The sequence below is a fragment of the Aquarana catesbeiana genome, linkage group LG07, assembly GCF_042186555.1.
Source record: "Aquarana catesbeiana isolate 2022-GZ linkage group LG07, ASM4218655v1, whole genome shotgun sequence".
In the NCBI taxonomy this organism is placed as follows: Eukaryota; Metazoa; Chordata; class Amphibia; order Anura; family Ranidae; genus Aquarana; species Aquarana catesbeiana.
Window position 1 is genome coordinate 97,233,774 of NC_133330.1, and position 18,152 is coordinate 97,251,925.

At 44.0% G+C, this 18,152-nt stretch overlaps 1 protein-coding gene across 1 annotated transcript in view; it reads right to left on the minus strand.

The window, feature by feature from the left end:
* Positions 1 to 1,460: 1,460 nt before the first annotated feature.
* ACO2 (aconitase 2) overlaps positions 1,461 to 18,152 on the minus strand; it is a 60,171-nt gene continuing 43,479 nt past the window's right edge. The window contains exons 16-17 of the mRNA XM_073592519.1: positions 3,601 to 3,722; positions 1,461 to 1,973 (exon numbers count right to left, since the gene is read on the minus strand). Of these exons, the coding sequence (XP_073448620.1) occupies positions 1,839 to 1,973; positions 3,601 to 3,722 (257 nt within the window). The 3' untranslated portion in view covers positions 1,461 to 1,838. The remainder of the gene's footprint in view (positions 1,974 to 3,600; positions 3,723 to 18,152) is intronic.

Here is an 18,152-nt window from a genome sequence, read left to right on the forward strand (position 1 = left end):
TATGTATCTAAGGTTGAATGAACATTGACTGGAAGGGCACCTAAGATTCATTAATGAAGGTGTTCATGTCCCACTCAATGTTCATTCCAAAGGGGGTGTGGGACTGCAACTCGTAGATCCAGAAGGTCTCTAGACGAAAGACACCTCTGGTCATAGCACCTCCTCTCCAAGGTGGAATGTACACATCTATAGCAATGAAATGTGATCCCCTGGGGTCACTATTGTGAAATTCTTTGTAGTGTCTAGGGACGGTATGCTTGGAGTCCCTGCCCTTGATTAACGCAATATGTTCGCCGACTCTCGTGGAAAACATCCTGATTGTACAGCCCACATATTGCTTACCACAAGGGCAAGTAATCAGGTTCACCACATATTTTGTACTGCATGTACAAAAATGTTTAATGGTGTACTTCCTGTTGGAGACTGTAGATCGAAATTCTACTGTTTTGCGTCTTCCCAATGAATTGTGTTGACATATGACATTTTTTACAAGGAAAAAACCCAAAAGATCATGAAAAAAAGAATGAACGAATTGGTGGGTTAATAATGTTGGGTGCTATACAACTTTGTAGGGATGTGCTTATGGGAGCACAGCAATGTAATTAAAACTTGAGCTTATTGTTAAGACAGTTGACCTGTCAAAAGGTGCTGCCAAGATTACATGAAAGAAAACTGAAGACTTGGTTAATGGATAGTTTTACACTTTTCCATCCACATGTTCTCAGCCCTCAGAGGACAGCCTCTGAAAACTTTAAAGAGACCCTGTCTCCAACTTAAAAATTGCAAGTAAAAGGCACTTTTCCTTACTAGAAAATTTATTCATGTGCAATGTGCCTTTGAACTGATTTAAAAAAAAAAAAGCAAAACGTGGCTAGACAATCCCTAGCACAGCCTCCTCGTCCCTTAAATGTCATAGCCCTTTTCTAGGAGTGTCTGTGCTGGTCAAGGTCCTTCACCTCCCTACAAAAAAAAAAAAAAAAAAAAAAAAAAAAAAAAAAAAAAAGTATGTAGTTCCCAGGGAAGAGCAATGGAGAATATAAGGTTGCTTGAGTGACAGCTGAGCTTGCAGACCTCAAGTTCAAGACGGTGCCCAGCAGCAGCCTCAGAGCCTTTAAATATGTACCAATATGTAAATGTTTTTACAAGAAAACATGCATTAAAAAAAAATAATTTAAAAACACAATCTTATAAGAACATTCTTGTTGAAGTGTATGGTTTTGGTGGCAAGGTCTTTTTATGTGCAGTTCAACAATTTTCTCTTCCTATCAGAGCAGAAAGGCAGCTCAGTGGCAGGCTTCACTCAGAGAAAAGGATGCACTTATATAAAATTAGAGTGGAGATTCCAATTCTTACAAATGCACTTTAAAAACCTTAGAACAAGAAATTGCAACAGTATTTTATGACATTTAAATGTCCAGAATTTGACATGCATGAATGAACCAATAACCAAAAACACAAAATACATCTAGATCACAGAAGTTTTATTTTGACAAGTCTGTTGTCAGATAAAATATATTTGTTTAATACAGCAGCATGGCGCTTTGTAACCATTTCACAGACTGGAGAGCATCACAGTAGCAAGATCAGTCTGACATGAATCTGGCAATAAATATAAGAAATGGACCTGACAAGATGGAACTGGGACGTTACAGAAAAAGGATTATTCCTGAAGCCAAACAAAAAAAAAAAAAAAAAGTTATGACTGAACAGATAATCGAGTAGTAAAAATGATGGTGAACCTAATTTTAAGTGCTGCAGTTTGTACACGATTAATACATCAGAATGGTTAATCATTCTGGGAATGACAGTCTATGTAAAATGTCAAAAAATCCGATGTCTTATTTCTGAAGCTCTTTCATGCGGTTGAGAGCACTGCCAGCCTGGAACCACTCAATCTGTGTTTCATTGAATGTTTGATTTAAGTAGATTGTCTCTTGGCTACCATTCTGATGAGTGATAATGCATTTGACAGGCTGTGGGAGAGAGGGGGAGAAAAAAAAAAAATTATTAAAAATGGGAAAAAATGCACTGGAACCAGAAAGCTAGTGACAAAACCACAGATCTCATTAAACAAGTGTTCCTATATTCTTCCAAGGTACTCCTTGTACAGAATTAAATTTACTAGCGAGAAGTAAAGTATTCCTAGTCCTATATTCATAACATATGAAGTACACCAAACAATCCTATGAACCTCTCAAAATGTATCAAGTCCTGCACTGAATTCTACCATAGGTAAACATGCCACGCCTACTTCTGTATGTACTGGGAAAAGATTGTCAGGTTTTTATTACTGTCTGCATCCCCATTGCAGAGATTTCTATTGCTATTTATTCTGCATTCTGAAAAATTGGGTGCTTTCAATGCTTCAAGAAATCTGTTAAAAACTTTTGATATCTAGAGTAGTGTTCAAGTTGAGATCCAAGTAAACTAGGCCTTAAAGTGGATGCAAAAGCCCTCCTCCGGTTTTATTGCAGTGTCCATGCTGGTATATTAACCCTCACTATTTGACTGGGTGACCACATCTCCACTTTAAGAAGCATGCCCCAGATTTCACCACCCCCCACCTGGTCCCCTTTCTACTATTCTTGCACATGTGCTGACTGGTCGATGCATGTGGACTCCATAAAGAAACCTTTTACCAAATTCTTGATATTTTCCCCCTGAATTAGACTATGATTAGGTTAACAACTTTCATAGTAACATTGTCTAATGGGAGTCACACAAATTCTTCCAAATTTACAGCTTTGTTAGAGAAATTCACTTTTCGTAACATGTTACACCCCAAATATGGGTGTAAAATGTTACTCTTGCAGTAGCCCCTGTATCTCCCTGCCCCCCGGTTATGACAGCGAGCAGGGGATCTTCTCCCTGCACTCACTGTCAATTTTTTAAAAACACCTGCCAGCATCATTTACAGCGTTTGTGGCTATCGGGTTGTAGTTCTCAATTAACTACCAGGGCACTGTTGAGCGCTCCAGGTACTTCATTGATGCTTCCTGTTCGTATGAGGTACGAGCAGACAGCTTACACAGACAGTCTGCAAGAGCCCTGCATTGAATCGGTGATCTGCTGATTGCAGGTGCAATGGTTTGCAGGCTCCTAGTAAACAAACAAAAAAAATTGATAAATGCATTTTTTTTTACCTGCAAAAAAAATGTGCATTAGAAACATAGAAAAGTGACAAAGAAAAAAACCCAAAAAAAAACAAGTGCTCCATCGAGTCTGCCAGTTCTCTTTTTCTTCTAATACAGGTTTTGTATATATTTTTTTGAGTATAGATCTATGCTTGAAGCTAATTATTGCTGACTGACTCACTACTTCTGCTGGAAGTATATTCCACTTTCTATTTTTACAAAAGGGTGAACTTTAAACCTTAACGCTACATGAACTGAAAATGTAACATATTGATTACATTGCCAAATGTATGCGCAGAAGTGTGTTGTGCTCTCCTGCACATAATGTGACAGAACTGTATCTGAATAAGGAAGAAATTAATGAAGGCATTCAAGATTTTCATTAAGATTATCATATATAAAAAACACCACATTAAATTACTGATGCAGTCATTAGGTGCTGAAGACAAAGATTTGTGAAGATTACCTTCCCTGGTGCCAGGTCTTTTAAACCGGCAAGTGTAATCTTGTCCTCGGGGTGAATCTTCTCATAGTCAGCTGGGTCAGAAAAGGTGAGAGGCAGAAGCCCCTGTTTCTTTAGATTGGTTTCTAGATAAAGAAATACAATTTTAGCTTTATTAGGGTAACCTATCCCAACATATATGCCTACGTGTGAAAACCATGATTTAACATAGAATTGCAGGTTTCAATTAAAATTTCAGATAGTTCATCTGGGTCAAGCTGAACACAAGCCTTCAGGTTAGCTGAGGTGGAGGAGCAGGCAAATGCCATAACAATTTTCACATTGGCCGATTAGACAAAGCCTTGCATTTGTTGATAGAAATACAAGGCTTTTCCTGAATAGCAGAGAAGCCCTCAGTCCAACTCTCTAATTTTGGCAGCAGATGGAAAGTTGCCTGTACTGCTGCTGAATGTGCTACTTTTAGTCAATGCTACTATTGTTCATTAGAGCACATACAGTGGGATTTATTTACTAAAACTGGAGTGTGAAAAATCAGACTCACTTCCACATAGAAAACAATCCACCTCTTCAGCTTGCTCAATTAAGCTTTGGCATTAAAACCTTGAAGTGGATTGGTTTCTATGCAGAAGTGAGCCTGATTTTGCACTCGCCAACTTTTTTTTTTGGAAACAAACTGAGTTTTATGCAAAAGTATACAGGGTATTCATACATTGCGAGTCCTGTCAAGGAGACATAACCCAATTAAAAAAAAAACTAAAAAAAACTTAATTTATGCATACATGAGAAACTGATAAGACTGATGATTGGGGTCCATTTACAGTATAAACCAAATGGTGTATACAAGTCACATACGCCACATAGGGCCAGGTGCATTCGGCAGATTCAGGAGACATAGGTTGACGAGGACTGGAGCCATCTGTCTCAGATTTTATTGCATTTGCCTGGACACCCCCTATTGATGTAAATTATTTTTGTACGTTACGGCATTAATTGCAGCAATCCAGGCAGCCATTGTAGGAGCTGCAGCCCGGATCCAATTCCGGGCTATAATCTTTCTAGCTACAAAACAAGGTTTCATGTAGGAATCAGAGTGTGTTTGTCTATATCAGTGTCAGAAAAGCTACCCAACAGGCATCGCTTAGGATCGAGGGACACCGGTGAGCCCATCTGATAATGTAGGAATTGGACAATCTGCGACCAGTATCCTCGAATACGGGGGCAGTGCAAGAGGAGATGGCCAAAGGTGCCAACTGATATCAAGCATCTGGAGCACATAGAGCTATGTGAAAAACAGAATTTGACTAAGCAGTGTCGAGTCAAGTATGCCCTATGTGTTATGTAGACTTGTGTAAGCCTATCTGACATTTTGGGGGAGACAAGAGTGCAGGTCTCTAGAGCCTCGCCCCAGTCATCATCCAATTCCCCAGCATCGTCAACCCATTTGGTCTTAGCATTGTAGGCGAGTTTAGTGGCAGCTGGAGTAATGAGCATGTTATAAACAATGGATATGCGTTGACGTGGCTCATGGTTACAGATTATATCCCAGTGCATCCAGGGATGGTAGGTCGGGGTAGGATCCCGTTAACTGGGTATATAGGGCAAGGCGCACCTGGAGAAAAACGAAAGAACATGTAGTTGGGGAGGTTAATTTCTGCCTTTAATTGATCAAATATTTTGAGTGTTCCATTTGTGAGAACGTGGGACAGCAGGTAAACTCCCCTGGATATCCATATACCCTGTTTCCCCGAAAATAAGACCTAGCATGATTGTCGGTGATGGCTGCAATATAAGCCCTACCCCCCCCAAATAAGCCCTAGTTAAAGTCCTTGTAGGTCTTATTTTCATTGTAAGGCTTATTTTTGGGGAAACAGGGTAGGGCTTATTTGGAAGGTAGGGCTTATATTGCAGCCATCACTGACAATCACGCTAGGTCTTATTTTCAGGGAAACAGGGTAGTAGGATCAGGTATTTGAAGGAGTTCTAGAAGTTTGTTGTACCACAAGGGAGAATTAGTGTGAAACCCAGTTGTTCCCATCTTGGACATTGCCAGATGCCATATCCGCTTGTGCTAAAATATAAGGCCCAAGCGGCTTGGGAGCTCCAATGAGCCATGCAGCAGGTCACAGCCTGGATGTGGAGCCCATGAGTCCACTGAGTGGCATGCCAAGGCGAGGTATCTACATTTGTCGGTCTCATCAAAATGATAAAAATGCGAGAGCTGTGCCGCCAAGCAATATGATCCGAAGTCCGGAACTGCCAGGCCCCCTAGGGAAGTTGGGATCTGAAGAACCTTCTAGGATAATTTGTGTCTACTGGGCCCCCATATGAAGGGCTAACAATAGTTTTAAAGTATCTAAGTGGAATGTAGACCGGGGAGTGCCATAGTACATACAGAATTTTGGGCAGTAGTATCATTTTGACTAGTCCCACGCGGCCCATAACTCCTAATGGCAATTCGGCCCATGTCGGTTTTGGCTTTAATCAGTGGGAGAAGAGGCTCTACATTCAGCGAGATATAGTCAGCTACATCCCTAGAAATCTGGACCCCCAAGTTTTTAAAAGTGCTAAATCTCAGCAAGGGCATATTGACCTGGTCTTCAGATGGGGGAAACAGATCCATGGGGAGAATCTGGGACTTGTCCCATTTTATTTTAAGGCCTGAGAATCTACCAAAATTGTCTATGATCAGTAGTGCAGTTGAAAGGAAGGGGCCAGAGACAGCCAGGTAGAGGATCATGTCATCTACATATAGTCCCACCCTTTCAACCACAGATCCAGATGTTAGCCTTCTAATATCGGGGTGGTCCCCAAGTGCTACCGCTAAGGGTTCTACAGCCAGTAGATGTAGAAGGGGCAAAATAGGGCACCCCTGCCGCATCACCCTTGAGAGCGGGAAAGCGTCAGATGTTAAGCTATTTGCTACCACCCTAGCATGTGGTGTGTCATAAAGTATGGTGAGCCATATGACGAAGTTGGGGCCAAAACCATAGCAGTCAAATGCCTTGGCTGCATCAAGGGAGACTACTACTCTAGAGCCAATTTGGTCATGGGAGGCCTGTAGGTTCATGAAGAGGCGTCTGGTATTGAATGCCGTGTTTTCCGGCCTGAAGCCAGTGTGAGCTGAGTGCATGAGAGAATTACTTTGTTTAGGCGTAGAGCCAGGATTTTCAGGTCTATTTGTAATAGGCCTATAAGATTCTGCACTATGGGGGTCTTTGCCTGGTTTAGGGATAAGGACTATGACGCTTCCCTCGGATTCAGGAAGGGTTGTGGCTTTTTAAATATGGCCTGATAGAGGGCCAGAAGTCTAGAGACTAGGACATCGGAAAAATGGACACAGAACTCAACGGGCAGGCCATATGAGCCCGGGGCTTTAGCCCTTGCAAATTGAGCTAGGGCGAGGGTAATGTCATGTGTTGAGATCGGACCTCCAACAAATCAACCTGTTTCGGCAGATAGTTTGGGGAGATCCAGTGTCTCAAGAAGGGTTAGGAGATCCTGAGGGGGATAGTGGACTTTGGATGTGTAGACTTCCTGGAATAAATCCACAAATTCCCTGACAATGATCACAGGGTCTGTGATGTCCCCTACCGTGGCTGAGTGCAAGGCAATTACCACTGGAGGTCTGGAATCCAGATGCGCCAGATAGGCTAGCAGTTTACCTGGGGGCTCTCCTTGCTCAAAGATAATTTGTTTGCTAAAAAAAAAACAAAACAAAAAAAAACCTCAAGATCCACCACCCTGGTCTGCAGTTTTAATTGTGCCAGGAGTCAGATTACAGTGAGGAGACATAGCGGTCCTCCGACACCATCAGCTGAGTCATGGCATGTACGTAATCTGCTTTAGAATTGCGTTTAAACCTAGTAATGGATTCAGTAGGTAATAGTCTGGCATGTTTCTTAAAAGGTTTCCCAGATCACTAAGGGAGAGGCTGCATCTGCATTGTTGAAGAAAATTGTCTATTCCAAAGCCAACCTGTCGCTATCAGGGAGAATGAGGAGAGTTTAAGCAAAAACGGGGAGTGGTCTGATAATATTCAGGGGCCAAATCCCACAGCCCGTAACCTATGGATTAAGGCACAGGACAGCCATATACAGTGGGGACGGAAAGTATTCAGACCCCCTTACATTTTTCACTCTTTGTTATATTGCAGCCATTTGCTAAAATCATTTAAGTTCATTTTTTTCCTCATTAATGTACACACAGCACCGCATATTGACAGAAAAACACAGAATTGTTGACATTTTTGCAGATTAAAAAAGAAAAACTGAAATATCACATGGTCCAAAGTATTCAGACCCTTTGCTCAGTATTTAGTAGAAGCACTCTTTTGATCTAATACAGCCATGAGTCTTTTTGGGAAAGATGCAACAAGTTTTTCACACCTGGATTTGGGGATCCTCTGCCATTCCTCCTTGCAGATCCTCTCCAGTTCTGTCAGGTTGGATGGTAAACGTTGGTGGACAGGCATTTTTAGGTCTCTCCAGAGAAGCTCAGTTGGGATTAAGTCAGGGCTTTGGCTGAGCCATTCAAGAACAGTCACGGAGTTGTTGTGAAGGCACTCCTGCGTTATTTTAGCTGTGTGCTTAGGGTCATTGTCTTGTTGGAAGGTAAACCTTCGGCCCAATCTGAGGTCCTGAGCACGCTGGAGAAGGTTTTCATCCAGGATATCCCTGTACTTGGCCGCATTCATCTTTCCCTCAATCGCAACCAGTCGTCTTGTCCCTGCAGCTGAAAAACACCCCCACACCATGATGATGCCACCACAATGCTTCACTGTTGGAACTGTAATGGACAGGTGATGAGCAGTGCCTGGTTTTCTCCACGCATACCGCTTAGAATTAAGGCCAAAAAGTTCTATCTTGGTCTCATTAGTCCAGAGAATCTTATTTCTCACCATCTTGGAGTCCTTCAGGTTTTTTTTTAGCAAACTCCATGCGGGCTTTCATGTGTCTTGCACTGAGGAGAGGCTTTCGTCGGGCCACTCTGCCATAAAGCCCCGACTGATGGAGGGCTGCAGTGATGGTTGACTTTCTACAACTTTCTCCCATCTCCCGACTGCATCTCTGGAGCTCAGCCACAGTGATCTTTGGGTTCTTCTTTACCTTTCTCACCAAGGCTCTTCTCCCCCCGATAGCTTAGTTTGGCCGGACGGCCAGCTCTAGGAAGGGTTCTGGTCATACAAAACATCTTCCATTTAAGGATTATGGAGGTCACTGTGCTCTTAGGAACCTTAAGTGCAGCAGAATTTTTTTTGTGACCTTGGCCAGATCTGTGCCTTGCCACAATTCGGTCTTTAAACTCTTCAGGCAGTTCCTCTGACCTCATGATTCTCATTTGCGCTGACATGCACTATGAACTGTAAGGTCTTATATAGACAGGTGTGTGGCTTTCCTAATCAAGTCCAATCACTATAATCAAACACAGCTGGACTCAAATGAAGGTGTAGAACCATCTCAAGGATGATCAGAAGAAATGGACAGCACCTGAGTTAAATACATGAGGGTCACAGCAAAGGGTCTGAATACTTAGGACCATGTGATATTTCAGTTTTTCTTTTTTAATAAATCTGCAAAAATGTCAACAATTCTGTGTTTTTCTGTCAATTTGGGGTGCTGTGTACAATAATGAGGGGAAAAAAATATGAACTTAAATGATTTTAGCAAATGGCCGCAATATAACAAAGTGAAAAATTTAAGGGGGTCTGAATACTTTCCGTCCCCACTGTATAGTCTGTATGAGACATTGACAAGTGTAAACCAGAGAAGCAGGACTAAGCCTGGTGGGTGTGGTGCAAGTTTCGCCAGGTATCCACCACATTAAAACTAGTCAGGCGATTGAACCTGGTGTCACGGTCCGGCATGGGAGACTGCTGCCCCAAGGACATTCGGTCCAGACATGGGTTCGCAATCATATTGAAGTCTCCCAGACAGCTGGTATAGATGGATACCTGGCCATAAACGAAAAGCCCTCACTGAGGATAGTGGAGTTATAGGGTGGCGGAACATACCAAGCCAGTATTACTAACAAATCACCCACCCTGGGGGTCTGTTACCGCTGTCTGAATCTTGAGGGACACCGATTTGGCCACGAGCACAGAGACACCACTGGAGTAGGATGTATATGTGGCATGAAATGCCCATCCAATCCAAGGACACCTCAGCGCCCACTGCATAGACCCCTCCACATGGGTCTCAAGCAGAACTAAAATGTCTGCATGTTGTGTCCTGAAAGGACAGAGCAGCAGTGCATTTCAGTTTATCACGTATACCACATACATGCCAAACTTCAACCTGGCCATAGTACATGTGTAAAGTAGGACAGAAGCACCCTGGTCCTGAGCAGCCCATAAGTAAGCATTGGCAAATAGATTACATAGTAAAATACACCAAATATGTAGCATAACAGTAAGTGGCAGCACATGTATGGTTAGTCTTAACACACAATTATGGAAATCATCAGTAAAAAAGAAGAATCTAACACCCCAACCCTCCCAGCTCTACACATACCCCAACTTGTGCGAGCATAAGTCCCAAAAACAAACAACATAGGTCCCAAGGTAGGCACCAGCTCGGTGTCTGAGGCTTCAGGGCCACCGACTGGGGTATTAATGGGGTAGTAATCTTGTAGGGTAAGCATCCCTGGGGGGGCGAAAATCCTCTGAAAAGTACTGCGTGCAGTCAGACGCCGGAGGGGCTATCACCCTTGGTAGGTGAGTGAAATGTGAATCTAACCCCAGAGCTGTTCCAACGGTGAACATATTACATTTCCATGTGTAAAATATGTTGCAACCCGGTCAATGAGCTGCCCAAAAGCGTTGGCATGTTGGGCACACTGGACACATGGCCAGTGAACTAGAAAAACGGAGAAACAAGGGCTGTGGGCAGCATCATATAAGTAGGTAGGAGAGTTTCGCAGCAGGTGCCTGTAAGTACTTATGGCTCAAGCAGGATTTAAACCGTTTGAGCCATTCAACGGCAGCTCCCGGATCTTCAAAGAAACAGACGCGGTCCTCACCGACCACACGGAGATGAGTGGGGAATAGCATGGAGTACTTCAGGTGGCGGACTCGCAGACGCCGCTTGATCTCGGTGAACTGACTGCGTTTCCGCTGCACCTCCGCTGAAAAGTCAGGGAATGCCAAAATCTGGTGGTTATGCAGGGGGATATTAACCTTCTCCCAAGCTAGTCGCAGGATAGCATCACGATCCCTGTAGTAATAGACACGTGGAGGACTTCCTGAGGTGTTTTTTTGCAGGCATCCGGTGAGCTCGCTCCACAACAAACGATTGTGAGAAGGCCTCCCTGCCATAGGTGTTGATGAGCAGGTCTTCCAGAAATGTGGCTGGGTTGTTACAGTCTTATCATTCTGGGAGGCCTATGAAGCGAAGATTGTTCCGCCTCAAACGATTCTCCAAATCATCCCGTTTCTGCTGAATCTGAGCGATGGGGCGGTGTGCCTGATCCACCGACTCGTGTAGGGGTGGGAGGGCTTCCTCCACTCGTCCCAGGCATTGCTCCAACTCACCCACACTCTCCCGCAGGTGTTGCATATCCTGGTGGAGTTTGGAGATGTCCACCTTCACCTCCTCAATCCTCATAGTGAGGGAGGTCTGGCAGTTAGCGATCACCTGCAGGATTTCTGCCTCATCAGCCGCATGGGTGGTAGAGGGGGAGCCGCCATCTTTGGCCTGCGGGTCTCCAGCTTGTCGGTGGAAGCGATCAAGTTTAGCGACCGTGTCTGCCTGTTTGCCACATCTCTCCAGGGGTCACCGAGGTACTGCAGGTAAGATACCGGGTGGATGTTTCAAGAAGAGAGGGACAGGATGAGATTCAGGATCTAGTCGGCAGCACTCAGCTCAGGCAAGTCTTACCACATGCAGCTTCGGGCCACACCGCCGCACTCTCCAATTTTAGTAAATAAACCCCAGTGAGCATTCTATAACAACCAGTCAGCTTGGCCCACAGCGAAATTAAACCTGGAATTCGCTTTAATTGGTTATGCAGATGTCTGAACCAGCCAACATATAGTAGCACAAAAGGGAAAAATAAAATAAGTGTCGTCACGAAATTTCAGAATTGTGGGAAACTTTGACAAACACCAAAACTTAGACTCCTGGATCACTGCAAGGTCCCTTTCACATGGGCGTCAATTCACATGGGTGTTCCATCTGTTCATTGACTAATGAAAAATGGAGAGCAATTTCTATAGACAAGCAGATGTAAAAAACGGAGGAGCCTGTGTCTTGTAGTTTATTACAAGATAAGGAATTTACAGGCAAGTCAAAAATTCCCAATAACTGAAATGGTACAGTACAAATATTCAAAGACCATAAAACATATCCAAGCAATAAACGGAGGTAAAGAACACCAAAACACCAGCATAGCAAACAGAAATGCCATCAGGCCCACAAGAAAAGCAAATGGGGGGGGGACTAACAGATGTGATTTACAATGGGACGGCAACCTTACAAAAGTGAGGTTTTCAAGTGAATAGTCTAATTGGTTAGGCGAAGGGGGGTCTCTTAGGAACACATAGCACCAGGTTAAGACCCCAAATTGAGAAGAGGTTGAATTGAGGGATTTACAGTGTATGAGCACCTCTGAAGAAAAAAAATTTTAAAATAAGTGTTCATTACAGATTGTGTGGCAAGGTTTCTAAGATAGAATCGAGAAGGCAGAAATCTGTCCCTTAAGGGTAGATCAGGCGAGATGCTGGTCAAGACCAGACTGAAGAAAGGCCAAAATACAAGTATTCCATGGCACTTCACTTCCTGTCCTCACACTAGGCAAAGTGAGCCTCCCATAAATGATGGAAAACCTTGGGAGAGTTGGATTTTCTTGGTCAGAGTCAAAAAGGATCTTTGGTCTGTCACAAATTTGTTCAGCCCGTTGGAACCTGGAGGCCAGGTTGTTCACATCTTGTTTTCCTCATACTTGACAGAAATTTTGAAAGCTCTCTGGACCCAGGTCTAGGGGTTGACTGTTTAGAAAGTTCACCCGAGAATTGTCCACACCAAACTATTTCGAAAACCAGACAGAACTCTGATCACATCCAGGTGCTACAAGATCAATTGGATACTGCACTATCCCGCATCAATGACCTGGAGAACTTCAGAATCAGGGGGCTCCCTGAATCAATCACTGATACCACATCTGTAGTACAAAATTTTCTCAGACAGATAATCCCTGACATTTCTTCGCACAAGCTGGAGATTGATCGAGCCCACAGAACTTTAGGACCCCCTAGAAAAGACAGCACACACAGGGATATCGTGGTTAAACCCCACTACTTCTCGGTGAAGGAAGAGATAATGAGAGAGAGTGCAGATATCAACAACCCCTCATATGCCGAGGGCACGCCATTCTAGTGTTCGCAGACATTTCACCGACCATGATACAAAAAAGGAGATCCCTGAAACCCCCGCTTGCCATTTTGTCTTAACGTGATATCAAGTATAGGTGGGCCTTTCCCTTTGCACTGAAGTTCGACTATAAAGGCAAGATGCATTCCTTCCACAGCTTCCAAGGTGAACGTATCCTACTAGATCTACGCCTCATCTCACAAGAAGCAGCGATGGACCTCACTAATTCCTCTGCAGGATCAACCAAATGCCCCCCTCAAGCGAGCCCTCTGCCAAAATGTTTTGTTCAAACCTAAATACAAAAGATCTAAGGAAACCAGACCTCCATGACACTGAGTCAAGCTTTCTGGTAACACTCTAAATGGACTTCCTCCTTAGTCTCCATACCGAGTTCCAGGAGACACTGGGGCGGACAACCCCTTACTTTTTCCTAAATTTTTCACTTAATTTTCAAGATTTTTTTTGACGGTTCCATTTTTCATTTTGTTGGCAATCTCCCCTATAAATCCTATGTTTGCCTCTCTGCTAGGTTTTATTAGCACGGTTATAGCAGCAATTTAAAGCCTACTTGGGACTGGTTAATTTTCATTTTTAGATTTTAGCTTCTCAATTTTCTATCTTCCAGGTCCAAGTTTAAGTCTACAGAGGCTAATGTTAAGGCTTTATTGCTCTCACACATTTTTTTTTGCTCTGTTCATGGTCCAGGCCCCATCTCCCCGGGGCAATTTTTTCTCGGGAGGGGGAGCGGGCTGAAGGAGGGTAGGCTACCGGGGTCTTCTGAGCCCCCACATCAGGATAATACTTTTTTTGCAGTTAACTCAAAGGTGCGCCGAGGTTGGGGCAGTGATGCTGCGCCTTCCTCTACCCCACGGATTAGGTCACGCCTCCTCCCTGGATTAGGAGTTTACCCTGTCAGCAGGGACTGGACGTACTTCCTATAATGTTGTGCAGTGGGTTCCAATCCACTTGCTGCTCACTCAAGTCCCTTAAGGGCTTGGTCCTCCCTCCTTCCCTTTCCCCTCCTTCCCCCCTTCTTTCTACTCTAACAACTCTTTTTCTTGCAGTAAGCTGTTGGCCAGTCGAAAACGGAAAGCGACAGTTCTCCATCCCTGCAAAGTCTTCAAATCCCCATAGCTGCCTTGGCCAGGTAAGTGAGAGTGGATTGGTATTGCTCCCAACCCCTCTGCTCCATGGTTGGCTCTGAACTACCATCTACTCTGTTAAGAGTAGCAACTCATAATGCACAAGCTTTAAACTCACCTTCTAGACGTAGGAAGGTACTGGACTATATTAAATAACGCAAAATAGATGTCCTATTCCTTCAGGAAACACACTTCTGGATCCGGTACAAACCCACTTTCCTGCACGCCCAGTTTACCCTGTTTTTTCTGGCTAACGCAGAAGAGAAAACCAGAGGGGTGGCTGTTCTCATTTCAAAGAACTGCAGATTTTCACTGCAGCTGGAACAACGGGACCCAGAGGGGAGATATGTCCTAGTAAAAGGCACAATAGATGGTCATCTCTACTCCTTGGTATCCTATTATGCCCCTAACTCAGGACAACTAAGATTTTTTTAGTAACCTGCTCAAGACGCTAGGTCCCCTATTAGAGGGCTCCATAATTTTCGGCAGGGATTCAAATGTAGTCTTTGATCAGGGCCTGGACAGATCCAAACCTCCCCACACCCAAACCATTCGCCCAACAAGGAGTAGCTCCAAGTTAGCTAAACTGATTTATCTATAGGGCCTCACAGACATCTGGAGAGAGAGTTAAACCCCACCAAAAAGGATTACATGCACTTCTCTCAGGCACATCAGTCTTACGCTAGAATAGACCATCTATTGGTCTCAAATAGCTTAATTCCCTCAGCCCAGAGAGCACTGATCACAGACACGGTTTGGTCTGATCATTCCCTGTTGAGTGTAGCGATAACTAGCCGAGCCCCCCAAACCAAAGCTCCATACTGGAGATTGAATGAAAGGATTCTCTCAGACCCTATTAGAAAAATAGAAATTGAAAAGGCCATTTCTGAATATTTTCTTCTGAACAGACCTTATGGGCGGCACATAAGGCGATCATTAGAGGTAAAATAATTCAAATAGCTTCCCAAATTAAAAGAGCTCAAAAGGTCGACATTGAGAATCTGGAAAAGAAATTCCAGAGGCTCTGTCTGGAGCACAGGAGAGACCCACGCCGCGTTCCCATGTCCTGTCTGGACACAGCCCGCCTCGAACTTAATCTAGCTCTAACAGGTAAGGCAGAAAAATGTATTCTTTGGCAGGGGCAAAATACTATCATCTCAAGGACAAACCTGGGCCTCTTGGCCTCCAAACTTACGCCACGTATCCACTCTTACACCTTCCCCAGAATTAAAATAGCTGGTCAACCATCCACGGCAAACCCCCTCAAAATCATGGAAGCCTTTCATAAGTTTTAGGCTGACCTATATAGTGAACACAGGGCAAAAAGACCCCCTGATCTAACAGATTTCTAGAAAATTTACCGATACCTACCCTATCGGAGGACCATAGAGACAGGCTTGAAGCTCCTGTCACTACAGAAGAAGTCTTAGAGGTGATCAAAAACTTAAAGAAAAACTCTGCCCCAGGTCCAGATGGGTTCTCTATACCATATTATAAAGCATTTGCAAATACCTTAGCACCCTACTTGGCCAAATTTATTAACTCCAAAACCAAAGGGGAACCCTTTAACACACAGATGAATGCTGCATTCATAACCGTCATCCCAAAACCAGACAAAGACCCAGGTGAGGTTAGTAACTATAGACCCATATCCTTGATCAATAACGATCTAAAAATAATGACTAAAATTATGGCCGATCGCCTAGCATCCTTCATTGGGACTTATATTCATAAAGACCAAGTAGGGTTCATTCCCGGACGGCAAAGGCCCTGATCAAATCAGTAGAGCAGTGGACGTAGTTTCTATCTTACAATCTGGGTGGGATGGCGGTCATGATCAAGCTAGAATGCTGCTGTCAGACCTCCAAAAGGCTTTCGACTGTCTCTTGGTCCTACTTGTTTTACATTCTGGAAATCTGGGGCTTCGGTCCACGATTCTCTGGGCTAATTAAATCACTTTATTCTAACCCCGAAGCTAGGATCAAACTGCTAAGACAGTATTCTGACCCCATCAAAATAGCGAGAGGAACATGTCAGGGGTGCCCCCCATCGCCGCTGATTTTCGCTATAGCAATTGAATCGCTAGCAATTGCTATCTGCACCAATCCAGACATAGCGGGGGTCAGATGTGGGCCCAAAATTCACAAATGTGGCCTATTCGTTGATGACCTCATCCTATACATCACCTCCCCAGCCACATCCCTACCAGTTTTATGTAAACTCCTAGATACTTTTGCTAAGATCTCAGGTTTACATGTTAACTACACTAAGTCACAAGCGCTCAACGTCTCTCTCCGACCTCCTCTGGTGACCCAGCTGAAGGAATAATTTCGCTTTTGTGGAGTGAGTCCTCTATCCGTTACCTCGGAATAAATAGTACACCCACATTTGAACAACTATGCCAAGCTATCCACCCCCCCCCCCCCCAATCTACAAAAAATTAGAATTAGATCTTAAACAATGGTCTCCACACCAACTCTCCTGGTTGGGCAGGATACATTCTATCAAAATGACCCTACTCCCTAGACTCCTATACATTTTTCGCTCTTCCGATTTGTATAAGAAAAGATCATCTCTCGTCGTTCCAAAGCAAAGTGATTAAATTTATTTGGGGTAAATCTGGCCATCGTCTGGCATGACAATCCCTATATAGACTGAGGAATAAGGGGGGGGGGGGATTAGGCCTCCCTAATTTTTTCTGGTATTACCAAGCAGCTAGACTTGCTCAGCTATCCACGGTATACTCTAAAACGGCCAGACCAGACTGGGTAGATATGGAGAGGCAGGCAGTCCCATCCTTCACCTTGGACTTTCTTCTCTGGTGTCCTCCTAAGACCAGGCCTCCCATCTTGTCACCATCTGTCACATGCTTTGACGATATGGGATACTCTCAGGAATTCCCCTTCTTTGGTCTCACAAAGCAAACCCTTAGCACACAACTTCCGTAATCCGGAATTTCGTCCAGGCATTGACATCAGAGCATTTCAATGGTGGCTGGATAAGAGGATGTACCGGATCGGGCACTATTTCACTCAGCGGGACCTGTGTCCCTTACCCACTGTATTACGAATCTAGAACTTCCCAATTCAGAAAGGTTTAGATTTCAGCAACTGTCTCAATCTGGACTACGAAACCTGAGCCACCCCAATTCACCCCTTACGAACAATGGTGTGGACAGCTTATGGATCAGAGGGGAGGGATCTCCATAATCTATTTGTCGCTTGCTATGAATGGTTGGAAGGCATCGTTTATGCTGGAATGGGAGGAGGACACGCAGGAATCTTGGGATCTGGACTCCTGGCACAGAGCATTCTTTAGATCCTTCAAGGGTATCCTCAATATTTCACAAATAGAAGCCAGTCTGAAGGTCATCACCAGATGGTACATGACCCCACATCTAGACTCTCCTCCATGTTTCCATCAGTATCCCCTTTATGCTTCCGAGGGTGCCATATGAGGGGTACCATGATGGGATTGCCCCAAAATCAGAGGCTTCTGGAACAAGATTTTCCAAATCATATCTAAAGTCACGGCTCTGACCATTCCCAAATCTCCCTTGACAGCCCTTCTTAACCAATTCCCAAGGTCCCAAAAACTAATATTTTTCATATTACTAGGCGCTAAACTCACCATAGCTAAAGCCTGGAAGCTTCCTAAGGTCTCAATTGCAGCAGCTAAACGCAAAATATCTTGGATAATGTCCCAAGAGAAGATGGCGAGTACCATTTTGGACACCTCAGCCCAGTTAAGGAAGACTTGGGAACCTTGGGCCAATTATATAGGAGTGGGCAACTTCGAGCTCACCTCAACCATAACAATTATAATTAAGGTTTGACTGGTAGACGGCACATCACCTTTTTTTCTCTCTACCCCCCCCCCCTACCCTTTTTTCCCCTTACCCATCCCTCATTTTTGGGCTTTGCCCCATTGTTATAGTGTCCCGTAGATGGACGCCAGTTTTGATATAGTTAATATTGGGACATATCTCCCTTTTATACCATGCATAGACGTTTGCAGTACGACAATATAGACTAGTTTTAGTTTTATA